Source organism: Streptopelia decaocto (genome assembly GCF_964273445.1).
Source record: "Streptopelia decaocto genome assembly, chromosome: 2".
Taxonomy (NCBI): Eukaryota; Metazoa; Chordata; class Aves; order Columbiformes; family Columbidae; genus Streptopelia; species Streptopelia decaocto.
The window spans coordinates 98,997,807-99,017,216 of NC_138655.1; the positions used below are offsets into that span (position 1 = coordinate 98,997,807).

Here is a 19,410-nt window from a genome sequence, read left to right on the forward strand (position 1 = left end):
CAGCTTTCCTGGGACAAACCCGGGAGGAAGCCCCGTTCGCCCACGCTGCGGAATATACACGACGGACGTGGATTCGACGCCACCCTCCACTTTTTCACAACTTTCTAACATGTGCGGGCTCCCTGTGCCCTGCCCGATCACGGCAGGCTGTTTCAGGCGGAGCAGCAGCAAAGCGGCGGTACCACCAGATCGGAAGGAAACTCGGGAGCCCGGGAGCAGCCGCGGGGAGAGAGCATGGCCGAGGGCTGTCCCCAGGCCCGCAGCGGGAAGCCAGGAGCCGCCCCGCACCTGCTGCCGCGCGAAGGTGATGCCTGGCTGCCGCCTGCGAGGTGCCGCTCCCCGGGCGAGGCGGAGCGGCGGTGCCGACAGGCGCTGGCTGGGAAAAGCGAGGTGCGAAAGTTTCGCCAGCGAGAAGAGCGGTGCTGGGTAACGATGCTCGGGGGGAGAAAAATGTGCCGACTGGCACAGGAGAGGCTGAAGCCGGTCCTGGCTCCAGCCAAACGCTGCCCCTGGCAGGACCAAGTTCAGTCCGGACGAGCAGCTACTAGCAAAGCGCTTCCCGAGCCCCGCGCCCACGATCTTTCTCTAGAAACTTTGCCTCTATGCTTTCCCCGCACTTTTCACAGCAAGGTTACTACGGGGCATCGAAAGAAACCCGACAGTGAGTCGGGGTCGCCGGGCAAGCGGTCCCCCGCAGCCGGACCGGCCCACACCCCCGGGGTGCCCGCCTGCTTCGGTGCGCCGGGAAGGCCGGGCCGCTGGTACGGCGCCTGGCCCTGGCTCGGACCCGCTTTGTTAGGAGGCTCCCTCATTTTCCCAAAAGCGAGGGAGGGCTGCAATTACTGGGTGTATTCTAACCTCCCCCAAAACCAAACCTAAGTCTAGGGAGGGAATCCCGGAACCGCTTCGCACTGTTTTCCCGGGGCCGGACTCGAGGCGCCCTCGCAGCCACGCGTTGTCGGTGAGGAGCGATGCAGCACCGCCTTCTTGCTGTCCCGCAGGGCCGGACCGGCACCGGGCCCGGGCCCGGGCCCGGTGGGAGGCGACCGGGTGCGGCGGCGCGGCCGAGGTGGCGCCGTGCGAAAGGCGAAGGAGACACCTATTGGCAAGCGGCCGCCGGCAAAACTCGTGCCGCCGCGGGGAAACACCAGGGGACACCGCCACCCACCCAGCCGCCCGCCCGCAGTGCCGCCCGTAGAGCCACCGTTACCTTCCTCCGCCGCCTTCATGGTGCTGCCGAGCCGGCGGGCGCCGCGCTGTGGGGCCGCCGCCGGCCTTTCTCTCCCGCTGGCTGGGTCCCGCGACGGCGGCGCGGCTGCGGCCGGCGGGGCAGCGCTTGGCATCCACCCGGCGGGGCGGTGGAGCCCCGACGCCGCGCCCCGGGCCGCTGCCGACCCCTCGCCTCCTACCCTGCGCCCCCCGCCCGCCTTCACGCCCCGGGGGCCGGGGTCGCACCGCCCCCGGCGTGGTAGCCGCGCCCGCGGAGGCACAGAAGCTCGCCGCCGCCGCCCCCCCGGGGCCGGGGCATGGAGAGGAGGGCGGGTGTGCGTGGGGACTTCGGAGGCACTGTCCGCGCCGCGGCGGCGGGACGGGGCGGCGGGCGCTGCCCGCCCGCCGGGTGCTGCAGGCGGAGTACGGGGGCGAGGGAGTGTGCGGAGCTGGGAAGTCTCGCTCTGACGCAGGGCTGCGGGCCCGGCGCCGCCTTTTTAAAGCTGGAAAACACCCCCCCACCTCCCTTCCCCTCCCGGCCCCTCTCCCCGCCCCGGCCCCGTGATGTCAGCCGGGCTCCGGCCCCGCCGCCGGCGAGTGGCCAGCGGGAGGCGGGCACCGGCGGCCACCGACGGGCCCCGACCGCCGTGCGCCCGCCCGTCCCTCCCGGGGCACGGCGGCCGCCCAGCCCGTCCGCGTCGCCGCCTGCAGGGTCCCCACAGCCTGCAGGAGCCGGGTGCCTGGGGGGACAGGCGGCCCGCCGGGTTAGCGAGGTGAAGAAAGAGAGGGAGGAGAGGGGGGAGAGAGGGACGCAAGCGAGGAGGGGAAAAAAAAAAAAAAAAAAAGAGAGGCAGCCTCGCATGCTGAAATCATTATGTAAAAAATCGCAGGCTTCCCCCGCTGTGGAAATTTGGAAAAGAGCATCAACTGGCAGGCGAGAGAAAGGAAAATCCCATTCTGCTAAATTACTAACAGACCTGGTAGACTCGGTTTCAGTTGCTCCAGATTTATTATTATTATTTTATTTATTATCATTCTGTAAACATCTCAGCAACACAGTTGTATCTCGTCACTTCGTAGCGGGGGGAAGGAGAGGTTTCCAACCCACAGCAACTCCTCCTCTCACCTCAGGGATGCCCTGGCCCGGCCCCCGACGCGGCCGTGACACCCCGGCACAGGCAGGAGCCTCCCGGGCGGGGGCCGCGCCGTCCCCTCCTCCGTCGCTTCGAGCCCAGTTGCCGTCGTCCCGCGCTCCCCCTTCGTCCTCCCGCTGCCCCCCCCAGCTGGCAGGACGGGACCATACTTTCCTGTTGGAATTGGACGGCGGCGTGCGGAGCGTTGGGGTGGTTTTGAGCGTATCTGGTGTATGAAGAAAAAAAAAATCATAAATCTAGTGCATGACACCCATATGTGGTTGAAAATAAAACCAATATAAACGAAATCCTGTCTGCTTCTGGGATACAAGAGGCCACGGCAGATTCTTCGGGGCGAGCTCCTCCACTAAATCATGCTGGAAGGCGGTCCCCACCAAAGAGCGCGCTCGGCGAGAAGCACAGCCCCATTTTTCGCCCCGGACCCAGCCGTCCCCTCGGGCGGGGAAACGAAAAACAAAACAAAACAAAAAGGGCGACGTTTTTCTTTCAAGGAAATCTGGATGGGAAAAAAGAGGGAAAACCCCTCAGATCCCACAGCGGCATCGTCCCCAACCTTGAGGCCTCTCCTCAGGCACCGGGAGTGGGTCGCCTGGACGTGGCGAACGCGGCGCCCCCCGCACCGCACTGAGGTGCGGTGCGGCCGCGGGTGCTGAGCGGGCCTGGCCGGGACGCCGCTGCACCGGGGCTCCGCCAGGGGGCGCTGTGGAGCGGGGCGGGAGCGGGGGCGGTGTCGCAGCGCCCCCCCTCGACGGCGCGGCCCCGGTGCGGCGCGGTGCGTTCGGCGCTGCGCGTTCGACGCTGCCGGCGCGGCGGGGGCAGCGCGGGGGCCGTTTGTCTCCGGTCCCGCGTGCGCATGGACGGCTGCCGGAGCTGCCCGACGGGGGTGGGGTCACGGGGGAGATCCCGGCGGCTTCCCGGGAGGCCGGAGCGTGGGTGAAGCGTGGGGCGGGCGAGCGGGAGCCGCGCTCCCCTCGGCGGGACTCTCCTTTCCTGCCCGCCCCCCCGCTCCCCGCTGAAATGACGGAATCCCCCGTCTGTTTCCTCCTGTTTAATGCCGTTGCCTGGACCACCGTGGCTCCGTTCCAAGGCCCCGCGAGCCAGCGCAGGCAGCCGGCGGCGGCGGCGCAGCGAGGGGCCCGCGGCCGCCCCCCGCCCCCTGGCCGGCCCCTCCGCTCCGGTCCAGGTCCCGGCCCCGACCCTGTCGCCCCCGCCGCCTCGCGCTGCCGCCCCGGGGCCGCCCGCCACTGCCCCGCCTCCGCCCGCTGCCCCTCTTCCTTTTCCCCTGCGCCTCCCCAAGTTTGTTTACAGCCGCTACTAGGAGAGACTGTTACACGGAGCTTATTTTGGGAGCTGGTGATGACTAACGAAGTTAAAAGGAGCTTAGTACAGAAAACAACCCTATTTTTAGACGGCTGTTGTTTCGGTGGATTATTGTAGCAAATGCACCCTGCCCGTTTTTAAAAGGCACTTCCAGATGCCAAGTCCTTTCTTCTGCGCTGCCGCCGAGGCGCGCAAGCCGTGCCGGCCCCTTCATTGTTTGCTTCCCTTCCCTACTTCTACTGGCTAAACCTTACCCGTAATTGCTATAACTACAATCGGTTTTAATTAATTTGGACTTTCTAACGCACAAACCTACAACTCTTTCCACAGAAGAAAAAAAAAGAAAGAGGAAAACAACAAGAAAAAAAATATATCTTTGAGTATTTGGAGCACTTTACAATGACCTCCAGCGCTGGGTCAGCAGGGACCTGAAATGGGATCCCCCTTGCCTATTGAGGCACGGCTCAATCATCCATAGGACTTCCTCGCCTCCCAGGTGCAAGATCAAAGGGGCAGGTCTCTGCATTTAGCTTCCTCTCCAACAGTCCCCTGGGCCACAGGCTGACAGTACTGCCCGCTGCAGTCGATGCACAGGAAGAGGTTTGCAGTGTGCAATGGGGAGAGGCAACTGTTCCCGCTGCCTCGCTCCCCATCACCCCTCTTCTCCCGATGTGGGAATCACCGCATGGCAGCTCAGACACTAAGACCAAACACAGGGCTCCCCATGCACAAGGCTGGTCACTCACCGGCCACTGCTGATGTGGTGAGATTTCAGCAGACAGGATACACAGGGCTGAGCAAATGTGTATCCTGGCAAGAAACCCTCCCTTCGCACTAGTGCTGTGCTCTCATCCCCCTTCACCAGTGTGCAGTCAGCCTTCTCCAGCTTCCGCTGGTTCCTGTTTCATCATGGTCCATCTCCGCCACAGACAGTTGTAAGGGCTCCCTTTCCATCCTTGCATCCCACAGCAAGGAGGAGGGGGCAAGCCAGCACTCCCCTTCCCTTGCACTGTGGCATAGGCAGCTATGCTCGAAAACAAAGTGCTTGCTGCGTTTAGCCAGTAATTAGGTTAATTGCTAGGGAGAGTTATTCTGTCCCACTCTACCTTTCCACCTTGGCTGATGTGGTAGCTTGTGTGGACCGGGTCAGTCAGAGGAACTTGTCCATGTCTTTGTGTGCTGAGGCAATGTTTGTGGGAGGTGGTGTGGGCACTGCTCTCCTCTGCTGGAAGCAGCCAAACTGGGGTGAGAGTTTGGGAAGAAGAGAATGAAATACAGCAGGGAATAGAGTAGGCCATGGAGCCTCTCTCTTATGACATTGCCTTTTTGGGTTCCCATGTATTTTCCACTGCCCTGCGAGCTATCAACTTATACTGGGCTGCACCCCTCCAGTGCTGGAGCTGCCTGTGGCAACTTGGCTGTCCAACATGCACATTCTCCGAACCACACACACTGCTCCTCTGCTGCAGGAAGGAGCCAAATGATGCAGGCTTGAATGGACACTTCACTTGTTTTTTACCCCTTCTTCTTATCTTCACAAGCAAAGTTGTGAATTTGCCTTCTGTCCTCAGCTCTTGCATGTAGATATCATGCTATCCTTTAAAAAAAAACACCCCAAACCTGGAGAGTATTTATGCAGGACGTTTTAATCACATTCATGCTCACTAGATTAGTCTCACCCTATATTAAGTTTAGTGTGTTTATTCCCTTCTGCATTTTGCTTTTCTCTCCTTTTCTTTGGGCATCAGCAGACTGGGAGGGATGGTTTGCATGGAGCTTTGTACATAGTAGCTACTGTATGTCTCAGGGAACCCCTAATTCAACCAAAATGCCTTGGTTATCTCCTCACTGGAGTATGCAGGTTAGTAGCATGGCTCAACAGACAGGCAGGGCTGCTCTTCCTGACTTCTACTCTGATATGCTTGCAAGACTTTGGATAATTCTTTGTGTGGTGTCCTGTAAAATGAGAATCTCTTAGCTTCATCTGCACAAAAGTGTTTTGAAAGCAGGGGGGGACACATCTCTCTCTCCAATGTTCACCAATATAAAATATTTTCTTACAATAAATGCCCAGAATCCCATAATCCAAGATATGGATCAGAAAAAGCCACCCATGCTCTGCACAGAAATTTTGTTCTGTTTTGGGTTTCTTGCCCTTATATCCTTATAGCCTTTTATATCCAATACATATAATAATGGCCATCTCCTTAGGGTTTGTGCTCTCATCCCTTGGGTCTTGGCAGCTTCAAAAGCATGAGCATCTGTTCAGAATTTCATTCATTGTAACAAAAGATTTATAAGTCTCTAGCCTTCCTAACCAAGTCTCTAATTAGAGTCTTTCTAATCCCCGCCTTTGAAAATTGTAACAAGATTTGCTGGAAAGTGAGAGAGCACATGGCCAGTTTCATGTCTGGTACCGCAACGTTTTGAACACACATCCATGAACCTTTCAAGCACAGAGCACACCAGAGCCGCGGCCAGCTGCTGCCTGAAGTCCCCATAGTCAGAAGCTGGTGCAAAGGCAGGGGCTGGGCTCACCCTTCCATCCCCCAGACACAGACTCTTTCACAGGCTGCCAGAAATCATTTCACCACTTTTAAGGTGCATTGCACTTAGCAGGACAAATGCCAGAGGAGGAATTTTGTGTGCTTGTATAATGTGGTAATTTACCTTATAACCGGCCTCATTATGACGTTGAGATCTCTTTTGATTTACCTGGCTTTTGATTTAGTGGACTCCTTTTAAATGACTTTTTAGGAACACAGCCAGGGACTGCAGGCGAAAGACCTTAAACCTTTTTGGAGCTACAGTCACTTGTTCAGACACCAACTTTTTAAAATCAAGACAGACATCAGACAGCCACACCAGACCCATATACAGAAAGCTGTGACTGAATTAAACTGAGATGTTAGTTCAGAGAAATAATTTCACAATGACACATGCTGTGTTGGTGCTGCTTTGTTTTGCTGTGGTTTTGCCCCTTCTACAAACCTGACTTGTGGGCTGGTACACGCTTTCCGCTCTGGGTGGACCCCTCACTGCTGCCTGGGGTTAACGTGCAGCATCTTCTCTCAGTGGCTGGTCTGGGTTGAGGTGGGTGCTGCCAACGGGCTGAATCCCGACTCTGTTGTATGACCCTGGGGTCCCTCCATGGTGATTCAGGCACTTCCAATGCTAAAACAACTGTAAAGAGTGAAAATACTGATACTCTGCATTTCTTCCTGGACGATACTGATGAAACATGCGATACAGCAGGCAGTTAAAAAATTAGAGCAGGTGTAACACTCTCTATGTAAAGTAATACCAAACAACTGGCAATTTTTATACTTGTGCAGTATAGACAGACTTGCAAAGGTGCGGTGACAAAGTTTTCTGCCACACAATGTATTTTAGGTCTGGAAATATTTCAAATGTTCCAGACTTTCCCAGTACAGAGTATCGTAACAAGTTTCTTGACTCACTCAAAAGTACTTAATGAAGGAAAGGCTGGTTGGGTACACAGGGACTAGCTGGCAGCAAAGCAGACCCTTCTCCAGGGGAAGGGAAATGTCAGATTTATGATATCTGCGGGAGAGTGGGACCCATGGTAGGTATCAGTTCCTACATGGCACTTTTCACCTCATCCATCCTCTGAGGTGCGGGATCACACCTTCATTTTCAGGCAGTGCAAAGTAGCTTGTTTTCCAGATGTCTATGTTTCATCTGTAAGAGCAGGGTTGCTGCAGAGGTTCTGTGGAAACAGTGACCCAGGAGGATAGACATGAGCCCCGAGGACTAGCGGCTGAGCCTGTGGTGGTTGGGAGTTAGGAAGGGCTGCATGTGGAAAGGGGCTCCTCTCCTTCTTGACAAGCCTGTAAGTTCCATATCCCCTGGAAAGTCCACTTTTAGTGTCAGGCCTCTGTAACTCCTTCTTGTTCTCTCCCCTCTGCTGGTACTTCGTCCCTGAGTGCATCTTTCTTTGCAGCCAGAGGAGACTTAGACCAATCTGATTTACACCAAAGGCAGCAAGTGTTGTTGAGCTGTGGTCACAAACAAGTGCTCTGGGGGCCAAAACATCCTTAGTTGTCTCTGCCAAAGGTATGTTCCTCAGAAGCATCTCCTTTTGGGTCTGAGGCTTCACGTTCTGACGCACAGAGCAGATTCGGCAGCGGTAACCTTTTTTCCCTGTAGTCAAGCACTGGCCTGTTTTGGTCTCTAAGTTGAATGCCGAGACCATCCTTGTTGGCACATGAAGTGAGCAACCTGATGTGTAGTCCTGGACTCTTCAGCTGCAGCGTGAGCCCTCTTTTCCAAAAATCTCAGCTGCAAAATTATTTACTTGTCGGGCTGCTGCTACCCCTACCACTCCTTAGAACCAGCCCGAATCTATTTCTTCACTAGTTTCCTCCTGCTCTAGTTCATTAAACTTGCACTTAAATGTGCTATTGGTTCTCCCTAAACTAATAACCTTACATTGTGCAATATTGAATTCCTTTGTATTAGCCTGTTTCCCCAGCGTCTCCAAATCCTCCTGTAGTCTGGTGCATTCCTGAAATTTATCAGCAGACTTCCCTCCTATCATGATGTCATCCACGTCTGGACACCCAGCAGCTTGCGCCAACCTCAGGCTCATTTCTACAGAACTCTTAAACAGAGCAAGTCCCGCCACTGAGCCCCAGGAGATCTGGCCTGTTAGTTCTCTTCATATGCACGGTCCTATTTACTGCAGTTCTCTAACCCAAGTTTATCCTTCTAATGTCAATACTCTAATACTTGTATACTTTTTACTGACCTCATTTTCTGATGCACAGTCAGTAACCTTGTTAAACTCCAGCAAACACAAAATTATTGCTTTAAACTCTTCTGGGTTCACTCTCACAAACTTTATGAATAGGATTTGGACTACTCTAGTGGCAATTTTGACTACGATCTCTTGTGCCAGATGTTTGCAAACACCAGTCCAGGCTCCCCCTTTCCCCAGTGTTTTCAGCCTGATAGGACAACCCAGGGGATGAGAGGTTTTGAGGGAGAAAGGAAATGTTTTCCAGGTGAGGAAATGAGGTGCCAAGGTTTTATTCACTCACTTGTAGCTATGCACTATTGAGGACCATCCTTTACATTTAATGTAAAGTAGGTAGTGACAAATTACAGCATGATGGTGTAAAACAATATGGTCTCCTTCTCTCTTATTTTCACTGAACATCGAGCTGTTTACCCTTTCCAAAAACAGTGGCTTTGGACAGGGATGCAACCTGGAGCTTTTGAGCCTGAAAGATGAAATGATAGGAAACTGCGTGCTATTGGGAAGGAAGGGTTATGATGGAGATGCTGAATGCAGATGTCTCCAGCTGCCTGCAGTGTAATACTGCAAAAGCAGTGGCAGGTCTCAGATACAGCATTCAGAGGCACCCAGGTCATGGCTGAACCACATTAGCTGCAGTCAGGGGCACCTCAGGGGTGGGCTGGCTTTGATCCTAAATCCCAGTCCCACCTTATGCAACCCTGCCTGCTCTGGCTGCCCAGGGATGCTGAGGTCCTCAGCTAAATCCTGTTTCTCACAGAGATGTTCCATGGATGAAGGTTTTCTGAGAAAACCTTCCATCAGCTTGGCAGAGACAGAAGTCTCTCTTTACCAGGGGAATCGTGACAGGTTGGCAAGAGATTGGGCTTTTAACTCTTTAAATTTTATCTTGCTCATTCTTTTCACACCATATTTCATGCACAATGGATGTTTTCTTTATAGGGATGACTTGGCTGAGGGGACCAGCATCCTGAAACTGATTGCCAGACTCCTGAAGTATGGTCAAGGATCTAAGTGTTTGGTTCTTCACATAGCAAAATGATGTATGAGCCCAATGCCTTTGTTCCAATCCAGGTGGCATTCCTGTTTTGTGACATCCCTGCATGCTGAAATAGCTATCTTGAAGAACAAATGCTGAAAATTAAAATCTTCTTGAGTCAAGCTTCCTCATTAGCAGCCTGCCTGGCTAGACTCTACCTTACTATTTTTTGCTGGTGTGTAGCTGTAAAGAGAAAACCAAGGAGAAAAAGAGGCAATTAAAATGCATTAAATTGATTTCCAAATGAGTATGTAGAACCAGAAAGTCTCAGGAAGAACTCCATCTTCTTCTCTTGCATCTGTTGCTGTATGTGAGAGTGCAAATTCTCTAGCAACTAGAACAAGGCACATGGCAAATATTAGCAGGGTCAAACTTCCATCTAGGATCCCTCAGTCAAATATCTGAAAATCAATTGTATTAAGTCATTGGAGTTGCTTGGCACACATTGCAGAGCAGGACTTTTCAAAGGCCATGCAAAAGTTTTTCAGGATTATTTCAGCACCAGCAGTTCAAACATGAGACTCTCAGGTCTGCAAAGCCAGAGAATAATTTTCCTCATCAATAAGAAAAATGCCAGAAAGCACCTCACAATTCCTCTGCTCTAAACCACGTTCCTGTTCACCTATAATTGGAATTGCTGGTTTATTCCCCTTGGCTTTGTGTTTCCATATAAACTCCTAAATAATATAATATATTGGTTTACCCTTGACATAATTTGTGATGTCTGCTACCTGTGTGACATACTGATATTTCAGCCCTGAGTGCAACTTTTAAAAGGTGGAGATGTAACAGTAAATATTGGAAGTGGTATTTCCATGGGTAGTAGTTGTATGTTAAAGTACATTCTAGAAATGCCCTCTAAACTGACACATATTTTCCTGCTATGTCAAATCTATGTAACTTTCTTATTTATCAAACGATACCTATGTTCTTCTTCAGTGACCTTCCATTATCCTGTTTTGGAAGAAGGAAACATATCCTTTGTCTTCATTCTTAAAAAGACAAAAACCACATTTGAAAGTAATAGATTACAGCAGTCAGAACAGGCATAAAGCTCTTTCTCACCAAGAGTAAATTGGTGCAGCTTTACTGCAATCAGTGGTTATATGACTATGTACTCATGCGTGTGTTTGTTTGTGTGAAACTTTCAGCTTTTTATTCACCTTGTGCAAGAATCATAGTTGAAGACCATGTATATTCCGCTAGGGCTGGAAAAGATGTGTGCTTTGTCACAGATTGTGAGATTGTGGGGATTTTTTTGCCAAAATGTGAAAGTACAAGTGTTATGAAACCATACAACCTCCTGATGCCAGGCACTGGATCTGCTTTGTGGCTGAGGTCTCATAATCAGACCATTCCACCTCAAGTTCATGCAGATATATCAAATGCAAGCCTGGAACTGCTAAATAAAAGCCATGAAGATGACACAACTGAATTTCTTCCTCTGCTTCCAGGACTTTCCTCTTCCTACTCCCTTCTTCCCAAGAGTCCAATTAAGTTTATTTTCAGGTTGCTTTTAAGCACACTAAGTAAATTACAAAATTAAAGAACCCTCTCAACTGTGGTGTGTGAGAATGAAGCTCACCACAGATGTGTGTGGTGCAAAGGCAAACAGACTGCGTGGACAGATTCACACAGACAGTAATGCCTTTGGGAAGCAAAGAGGCAGAGTAACGGCAGAACAGCCTCCCTGACCTACTGATACAGGCTGGATCTATCCACTCAGCTTATTCTGGAGACGGCAGGAGTGAAGAAACAGACCAGAGACCAGGGCTGAAAATTGGTTCATGGGACACTTTGGGACTTCTGCTGAAATCCATTCCTAGAGGTGAATCTTTGAGATTAAAGCCACTTACAGTTACTGCTGAAAGGGCTTGCTGCCTGCTTGCTCCCCAGCACTGATGTACTGAGCAGTCCATGAGAGCTGTGCCACAATGAAATGCTTTTCTTGGTGCTTCTCAAGTTGCTTGAGTCAAAGCTGTCAAATCTGGAAGTCTAGGATTTGGATGCAAGTTTTGCTGGCTGCACTCCAGTAAGTGGATGCAGAGTGGTTTTAGAGAAATGGTCAGCAACCTCTAGCAGGACAAAGAAAGGCCATTCCCACCCACACATAGCCTCTGCTCCCACTCCTGGAAAGCTCCTCCCCTTGTTGCTGGGCTGCAGAGGTCCAGTGCTGTATAGAGGTCTGGACCACATCATCCGGAGGACCTAATCTCTGGTCACTGCTCTCTGACTGTCAACAGGTAGAAGGTGACCCAAGGGATTAGACAGAAAGAGGCCAGACAGAAATTGTGCATGCACAGGTACACACACACACAACTCCCTCCTCCATTTGGAGTTCATGGCTGGCTAGACTTGGTGACCTCAGGGTAAAAATTAGTCTTGAGAAGGGATCTGAAGGTGGCTCAGGGTGACTGTTGCCTGGGTACAAAGCCCAGGAAAAGACACCTCTTGTAGGTTAGGGTTTAAGGCTGGTATCAGTGGTAGATCAAAGGAGAGTAAAGGCAGGGCAGTAAGAGATCAGCCTGGCTTAAGTACGGAGGTGCTAATACATGAACTCCCAGTTCAGTAATGAGGGTATTTCAGGAACATTGGTGTGATGCTCTGGAGTGAGGCAGGAGTAGGCAGGGCTGCCAGGACACTGGTTCATGGACCCAACCACAATGCTGGGTTCTGGCACAGCAGTCCCATGGACTTTGATGATTTGGAACTGACAAGGAGGGAAATGTCTTGCTGAGATAAAATGTCTTGCCCTGCTAGGAGCACGGGAACATCTTGCTTCTGATAGCAGCCACTACTGGCCAGGAAATCTGGTAAAAAGTGGTTAATGTGGGCCTTGATATGAAGTGTGTCCTGACATAGCTGTCTCCGTGGCTACTGAAATGCCATCCAAAGGTTATCACAATAAACACTACTTGGGGTATTTTTCTCTAAGGAGCTTTTTCTCCTTCCTTCACCCAATTAAAAATCTGATAGAAACCACAAACTTGCTTCAGACGGTGAAGGCTCTAAAAGCCCAGCACTTTCGTTTGAAGTCAGGCTAACTGGACTGATGACAGAAACCCCTCCACCTTTCACCACCTGTGCTGATAAATTAGCCTGTCAGGCTGCATCCCCAGTGGCAGATGTTGGGATGATAGGGTTTGACAATCATAGAATCAAATAATAGTTTGGGTTAGAAAGGACCTTTAGAGTTCACCTGGTCCAAACCCCCTGCAATGAGCTCTGGGGAGACCTTATTGCGGCCTAGATCACATTGGTCAGAGCCCTGTCCAGCCTGGTCTTGAATGTCTCCATGGATGGGGCATTTGCCACCTCTCTGGGCAACCTGTTCCAGTACTTCACCACACCCATTGTAAAAAATTCCTTCCTCATGTCTAGCTTGAATCTCCCGTCCTTTAGTTTAAAATCATTACCCCTTGTCCTATTGCAACAGACCCTGCTAAACTGTCTGTCCCCATCTTTCTTATAGGCCCCTTGGAAGTACTGAAAAGCTTCAATTAGGTCTCCCTGGAGCCTTCTCTTCTCCAGGCTGAACAACGCCAACTCTTCCAGCCTGTCCTCACAGCAGAGGTGTTCCAGATCTCTGATCATTTAGGTGGCCTCCTCTGGACCCTCTCCAACAGGTCCATGTCTTTCCTGTACTGAGGACACCCAAGCTGGATGCAAAACTCCTGCTGGGAGTCTCATCAGAGCAGAGAGGCAGAATCACCTCTCTTAACCTGCTGGCCACACTCCTTTTAATGCAGCCCAAGACAGGACTGGACTTCTGGGCTGCAAGCACATATTGCTGGCTCATGTCCATCTTTCATCCACTGGTACCCCCAGTGCTCCTCTGCAGGGCTGCTCCCAATTCCTTCATCACCCAGCCTGTATTGGTACCAGGGGTTGCCCTGACACAGGTGCAGGACCTTGCACTTGGTCTTGTCGAACTTCATGAGGTTCACCTGGGCCCACATCTTGAGCTTGTCCAGGTCCCTCTGGGTGGCATCATGTCCCTTAGGTGTTTCGACTGCATCACTCAGCTTGGTGTCATCTGTAAACTTGCTGAGAGTGCACTCGATCCCACTGTCATTGATGAAGATATTAAACAGCACTGGTCCCAGTACAGACCCCTGAGGGACACCACTTGTTACCAGTGTCCATTCAGACATTGAGCCATTGATCACTACCCTCTGGATGTGATCATTAGCCAGCTCCTCATGCACTGAAAAGTCCACCCATCAAATCCATATCTCTCAGATTTAGAGAGGAGGATGTTGTGGGGGACCGTGTCAAAGGCTTTACAGAAGTCCAGATAGATGACATCCATACCGCTTCTCTTTTCCGCTGATGTAGTTACTGCATTGTAGAAGGCTACTAGCTTGGTCAGGCAGGACTTGCTCTTGGTGAAGCTGTGCTGGCTGTCTTGAATCACCTCCTTGTCTTCCATGTGCCTTAGCACAGCTTCTAGCAGGATCTGTTCCATGATCTTGCCAGGCACAGAGATGCACCTGACAGGTCAGTAGTTCCCAGGGTCCTCCTTTCTACGCTTTTTAAAAATGTGTGTGATGTTTCCCTTTTTCCAGCCACGAGGGACTTAACCTGACTGTTATGACTTCTCAAATATCATGTAGAGTGGCTTGGCAACTACGTCAGCCGGTTCCCTCAAGACTCTGGGACATCAGGTCCCATAGACTCATGTATGCTCAGGTTCCTCAAGTGGTCACAAACCTGACCTTCACATGCATTGGGGGAGCAAAGTACCTCACACTGTACTGGACAATGCACAATAGATCCTTTCCATAACAGTGATTTCTGTCTTGTCTGGAAGAATTAAGACTAAGTCATTAAAGAAACTTTTCTTTCCCATACTACTGAAACACGATTTTAGAAAACGGGCACTGTGTACCTTGAAAGAACATGGGCTTTACGGTTTTTAGGACAGTGAAGGCAGGATTCTACTTTTTTTTTGTTAGCTTCCACCGCCCTCTTCTGGTTTGTAGAAAAATACCAGCTTTCACAGGACACTTCCTGCTGTTCATTCCCTCAGAAATCACACAGGAAGGCAAGCACCCCTCCCCTCCCCCCATATTTATTGTTGTTGACTCGGACCTACTTAAACGCATCAGTCATTCAAACAGAACCCAAGACTACTGTTTGGGATGTGCGGGTGCTGGATTAGAAGGGAAAGGATGCAGGTGCTGCTTCTTGCCGAGTTAAAAGGGCAGGTGGCGTTTGAAACCGTGCTGGCACGGGGAGTGGTGCAGTCCTGCTCCTTCTCTCTCTCCACCTTTGACACGAGGTTACAGCTACTTCGATCACAATGCTGTGCCAAGAAACTTCAGTTCTATCAATTAAGTGCCATGCTAATCGCCTCTGACAGCACAGCTGTGCATTCTATCAACGGGATTAACAAGCAGTGTTCCAGCAGTTCATGGGCTGGAAGACGGGCAAAGGAAAAAAAGCCTGGCTCTGGCAGGGGAACTCTTGGGACAATGTAAGGGAGCAGAGCAGGAGGTGGGACCTGTCCAAAACAGTACCAAGACAGAGTGTGAAGCCCGAGCTTTGAGCAGGGCAGGAGCCCCGATAGATATATTTTCTATAGTCAGAAATGCGCATATTTCTGTAAGACTGCACTCATCAGGAGGATAAGGAGAAAACAGTGACAGGTATGGAATTACACTGAAGTTAATCAACTGACTTCTATAGTGACCGCTCCTGAATACAGGCAACAATCACACTGCATTTTAACGAAACCAGGACAATTTTCATGAAAAATAATAAAACACATGTGAAGTGAACCCTAAGGTGAAGTGCCACTCAAGCAAAAGTAGGATGATCAAGTCTCAGGTTAAAAGTGAAGTCCTTCCTTCATACTTTGTGGAAATGACACCATCAAGCCTCCACGTACATGAGGTCCTAGGAGCCACACTGGCTCTGCCCCCATCTCACTATTCTTGTCATTTTTCTTCATTTCCATCCATTCTCAGTGACAGCAAAACCTACTCCCTTGTCATCTCTTAATTAACAGCTAAAGGGGCTCTTTTCTCTCTGAATAACCTGGATTCTCTTCTTCAGTATCCCACTCAGGGCCTGTAACATGATATCAACAATGATTACCTATTTGTTGCTCCCATACTCTTCTTTTTGCTCCCTTCTGACTGATCATTTTGGTTGAGCAGCTTCAGATATGTCAAGAGACTAAAGGCTTCAACAGTGTGTACTTAGCATTTTTTGGAAACCAAGCTCCTGCTCACAAAGTAAACATCTTAAAAATAGCAGCATCTAAAATCACCAGTCCCTTCTGGTGGAACCCCCCTCCAACTGGAACTAGAAATCGTTGTGTGGATGAAAACATGGCAATTATCAGTCTTCCTCCTTCATCCACCTCACATCTCTTAAGTTCTTAACTCCTGCCTTGAGTTTTGATATTCTCATTGAAATCTACATAATATGAAGCTGATTAACTCTGCTGTATTGCAGACTTGCAAGCAGCTCCCATTTATTCAAACCAGCAAAGCAGAAGAGCCAGGAGATGTCTGGGACTCAAACAGGACTGGCAGGTAACAAGAAAGCCTCTGGAGAGGCCTTTGTTTTCATGTTTTCCTTTAGTTGCTAGATGGCTCTTTATTTGGTGTCTCCCTTCCAAAATTTCTCCCTTAGCTGAACTGGCAGCACCTGTGCTGAATTCAGCTTGCCCAAAAGAAGCTCAGCCACGAGCAGCTGCTTGGTCACCCTCTTCACATGATCACCAGATGAGTCTCTCTCTCATGGAATTTGTGTCCCATCTTTAAAAATACATACAACACAAATAAATTCTTGATTATAGTCACCAAACCTGACCCACACACAGATGTGACTATTCATGAGTCAACAGCTACAAGATCAGCAGGCTGAAATTTCAAAGAGGCCCTAGACACTCACATTACTCAGAGGAGGAGAACACAAGCCAGAATGGTAGGAAGGTGCTGAAGAATGGCTAAGGCAATGAAATGACCTACAAGATGGCTTGCAGGAAAACCAACTTATGAGGGAGACCTCCTGATGTCCCCAGGATGGCTCCAAGTGGCTTGCTAAAAGTGCAAGATTTGGCTTCAACCTGTGTCCAAGCAGCATGTTGTGCTTACAGGATACACCTTCATGCCAAGTGTTGGGTAGAACAGGACCAGACAGACAAGCTGCACAGACTGGGCTTAGAGCTCCTTCAAGACACCTGCAAGCAGCCTTCTGGTTTTGCCATGATGGACTGGGAGTCACTGGCTTCTGCTAACCATGGCAGGCAGCAAAGGAACTGGGTACAGGGTAAAACAAAAATAACGGGAGTTCAACACCTTCTAACAGTATGCCCTCTCCTGCCACGCTGGCGAACCACAAGTGGAAGCCACTGAGAGCTGCACTGACCCCACAGCATGGCACAGCCCAGATGTTCCACCACACTGGGCAATGCAGTATGGGGTGGCAGGGTGAGGGTAGAGAGGATGTTTCTGTTGGGTCTCAGGCAAAATTAAGTTTCCCCATGTGCTTTCATTTTCTCTCCCAGCCTTCTGACTCCAGAGGCATTTTCTGTGGCTGAACAGAACATGTGAAGCTCTGCAGTTTTGACACCTCCACTCCTGTGCCCCAAGGCAGCTGCCTCTAGGGCAGGCTTTGCTTTAAGAAGCTTTCCTTGATTATTCAGCAGCAAACTCCATCACTCACCGTACTGGCACGTCTGAATCGGCAGAGTGAGTTACCTGCGTGTCAAGAAGAGAGACTCTTGTGCTGCTGAGCACTAGATCAGTGACTCTGGCCAGCTCTGCCTTACAGCTGAGCTATAACCTTCTTCTCCCACCTTACCTGCCATTTCCAAGTAATTGCTTTTGGACAGATGGTAAGCTAGTAGCATGGTTATGTGACTAGCAGCTTGGTTTTCTTCCCACTCCCCCCAAAAGAAATCTGCTTCAGGTTATCGAGAGCTTATTTTTCCCTGCCCTGCTTCCCTTCCAGCACTACAAACCGGTTTACACAGCAGCTGGCTGCTTCAACAGCTGCAGAGCTGCTCTGGCTGGGTACCATGTACACCTGTGTCTGTCGACATTTAAGTGGACACAGCTGGACCAGGGCACAGAGGCACCTCCATATGGTTGCTGTTCTCAGGATAGCGCCACACCACACGTGCAGTGCAAAAACAGCCAAATGTGCAGGGATCCTGCTTGATGTTACTGGCAGAGCCCACCCTGGTCATTGCTGGTCAGGAAAAATCTCTTCTAACACAAGCAGGGCCAGACGTGACAGCAGAGCCAGGCAGAAATGCACGGCCTTTTGACTGTCTGAAATTGCTTCTTGCAGCTTTGTGTTCCTGAGATAGGTGTTAAAAACGTGATTTCCCTCAGTAGTCCCAGGCTTTCAGGTGTAGATCGTCTTCAAAAGCTTATTTTCTGAAATGTTATTGATTTTTTTTTTTTTTTTAATAAGATTGCCATGTGGGGTTGTTTGCTTTTAAGTCTGCACAAATTAAGGACATCACAAACCTAAGATACTGTAAGCAGCAGACTTCTTCCTTCTTCCCCCCTCCCCTAAGTTCATACAATCTAAATAAGCTTAAAACACTTCAAGATAATTATTTCTTATATTTTGGCATCCTTCACTATAACATCCAATTCCTAATAAATACACAGATGTCCTCACATGTGACTTCCAACTCTCAACCCTTCCTCAACTCTAATACCAAAAATAATGGAAAAGGACCTAGCAGAACTATAAGTAGCCACACACAGGTAGTAAGGTAATGTGTGAAGGCCTCCAGCTAGGATATTTTTAAAATCAGATGACTTTTTTAATAATTTAAAAATTTTACTATTTTCTCACATGAAGTAGCTTATGCCAAAAATCTGTCAGCAAGGCAAAACCGCTATAGCCACAGGGGAAAAGTCTCAAAGCCATTAACTCTTGTTTCCCTTCAGCTCCTTTCTAGAATTTGATAGAATTGTACATGTTTGGATGGCTGGTGGTGTTTGTTTTTTTTTTTTAAATTACTGATTGCCTACAATTGCTCTAGTTGCATATGAATAGAGATACATATGAACTAGACCACATCTGTGTCATCTATCATGCTTATGACATTCAGAAAATTACCTCCTACAACTAGGATAAACTCAGTTCAGTTGGGATCAAGATAAGCAACAGACTTGTATTCAAAGGACTGTCATGGAAGAGTCAGTATTCTGATAAAGGGAGAAGGTCCTCTGGGGACCAGCAGCTGTGGGAGAAGTGCATACAGAGCTGTGTTCTTGCATAGAGAGGCAGCAACCAGCAATTATACACAGGGGAGACAACAGCTCAGCTTCCTCTGCTGAGCACATACGGCATAGAGGTTTTCCTTAAGGAAGCATCTTGACTCCCAGATCTCTCCTTCAAATAGGCAATAGATGATTTCAATAAATACAAAACATATGTACACGAACTTACCCCTTACAGGTCTCCTCAACTATTAACATCCCCCAGCCTTACAGCCCAAATGCCCAGGAATTCATTTTCAACAGACTTTTGAAGTAGTTACCTATAATTTGCTTCCACACAACGTGTGTTTACTTTGCAAAATCAAATTCATGCTTAGAACTCAGAGCAAAACACAGAGGACCCATGGAAAAAAATAGATGTGTACATTATAGGGAAACAATGGGAAGCAGTTCTACAAATAAGAAATTACAATGGTCTACTTTGTGTACTGCTTGCTTAAAGCTACATGAATATTATAACCAATGCTCTTTTTATTGTCAAGAGAAGAAGAAATAAACATAGTTTACTGCTAGAAGAATAAAGGCAGGGCCGTAGATACTTATCATGCACACCAGATGATGATCTTTCTTATAATCCAGTAATACAAAAAAGGCCAAGTATTCCTCAAACCCACTTTTAATTTCTAGAGCAATTTGGAAGTTTACCAT

At 49.8% G+C, this 19,410-nt stretch overlaps 3 protein-coding genes across 10 annotated transcripts in view; 1 reads left to right on the top strand and 2 right to left on the bottom strand.

Moving 5' to 3' along the window:
• Positions 1–1,667, bottom strand: part of NFATC1 (nuclear factor of activated T cells 1) — a gene marked incomplete at its 5' end in the record, with an annotated part of 114,535 nt that extends 112,868 nt beyond the window's left edge. For all 8 annotated transcript variants that reach the window (XM_082045407.1, XM_082045405.1, XM_082045403.1 and 5 more), the window contains one exon: positions 1,211–1,667. In XM_082045407.1, coding sequence (XP_081901533.1) covers positions 1,211–1,343 — 133 coding nt within the window. The remainder of the gene's footprint in view (positions 1–1,210) is intronic.
• SLC66A2 (solute carrier family 66 member 2) overlaps positions 1–19,410 on the top strand; it is a 559,480-nt gene that overhangs the window by 482,633 nt on the left and 57,437 nt on the right. The window lies entirely within an intron of this gene.
• LOC309435842 (uncharacterized protein) lies at positions 2,215–3,897 on the bottom strand (the record flags this gene model as incomplete). The annotated part of the gene is made up of 3 exons (XM_082044585.1): positions 2,215–2,568; positions 2,917–3,723; positions 3,810–3,897. The coding sequence occupies 3 exons, from the start codon at positions 3,895–3,897 to the stop codon at positions 2,279–2,281; spliced, it is 1,185 nt and encodes a 394-aa protein (XP_081900711.1). The 3' UTR covers positions 2,215–2,278.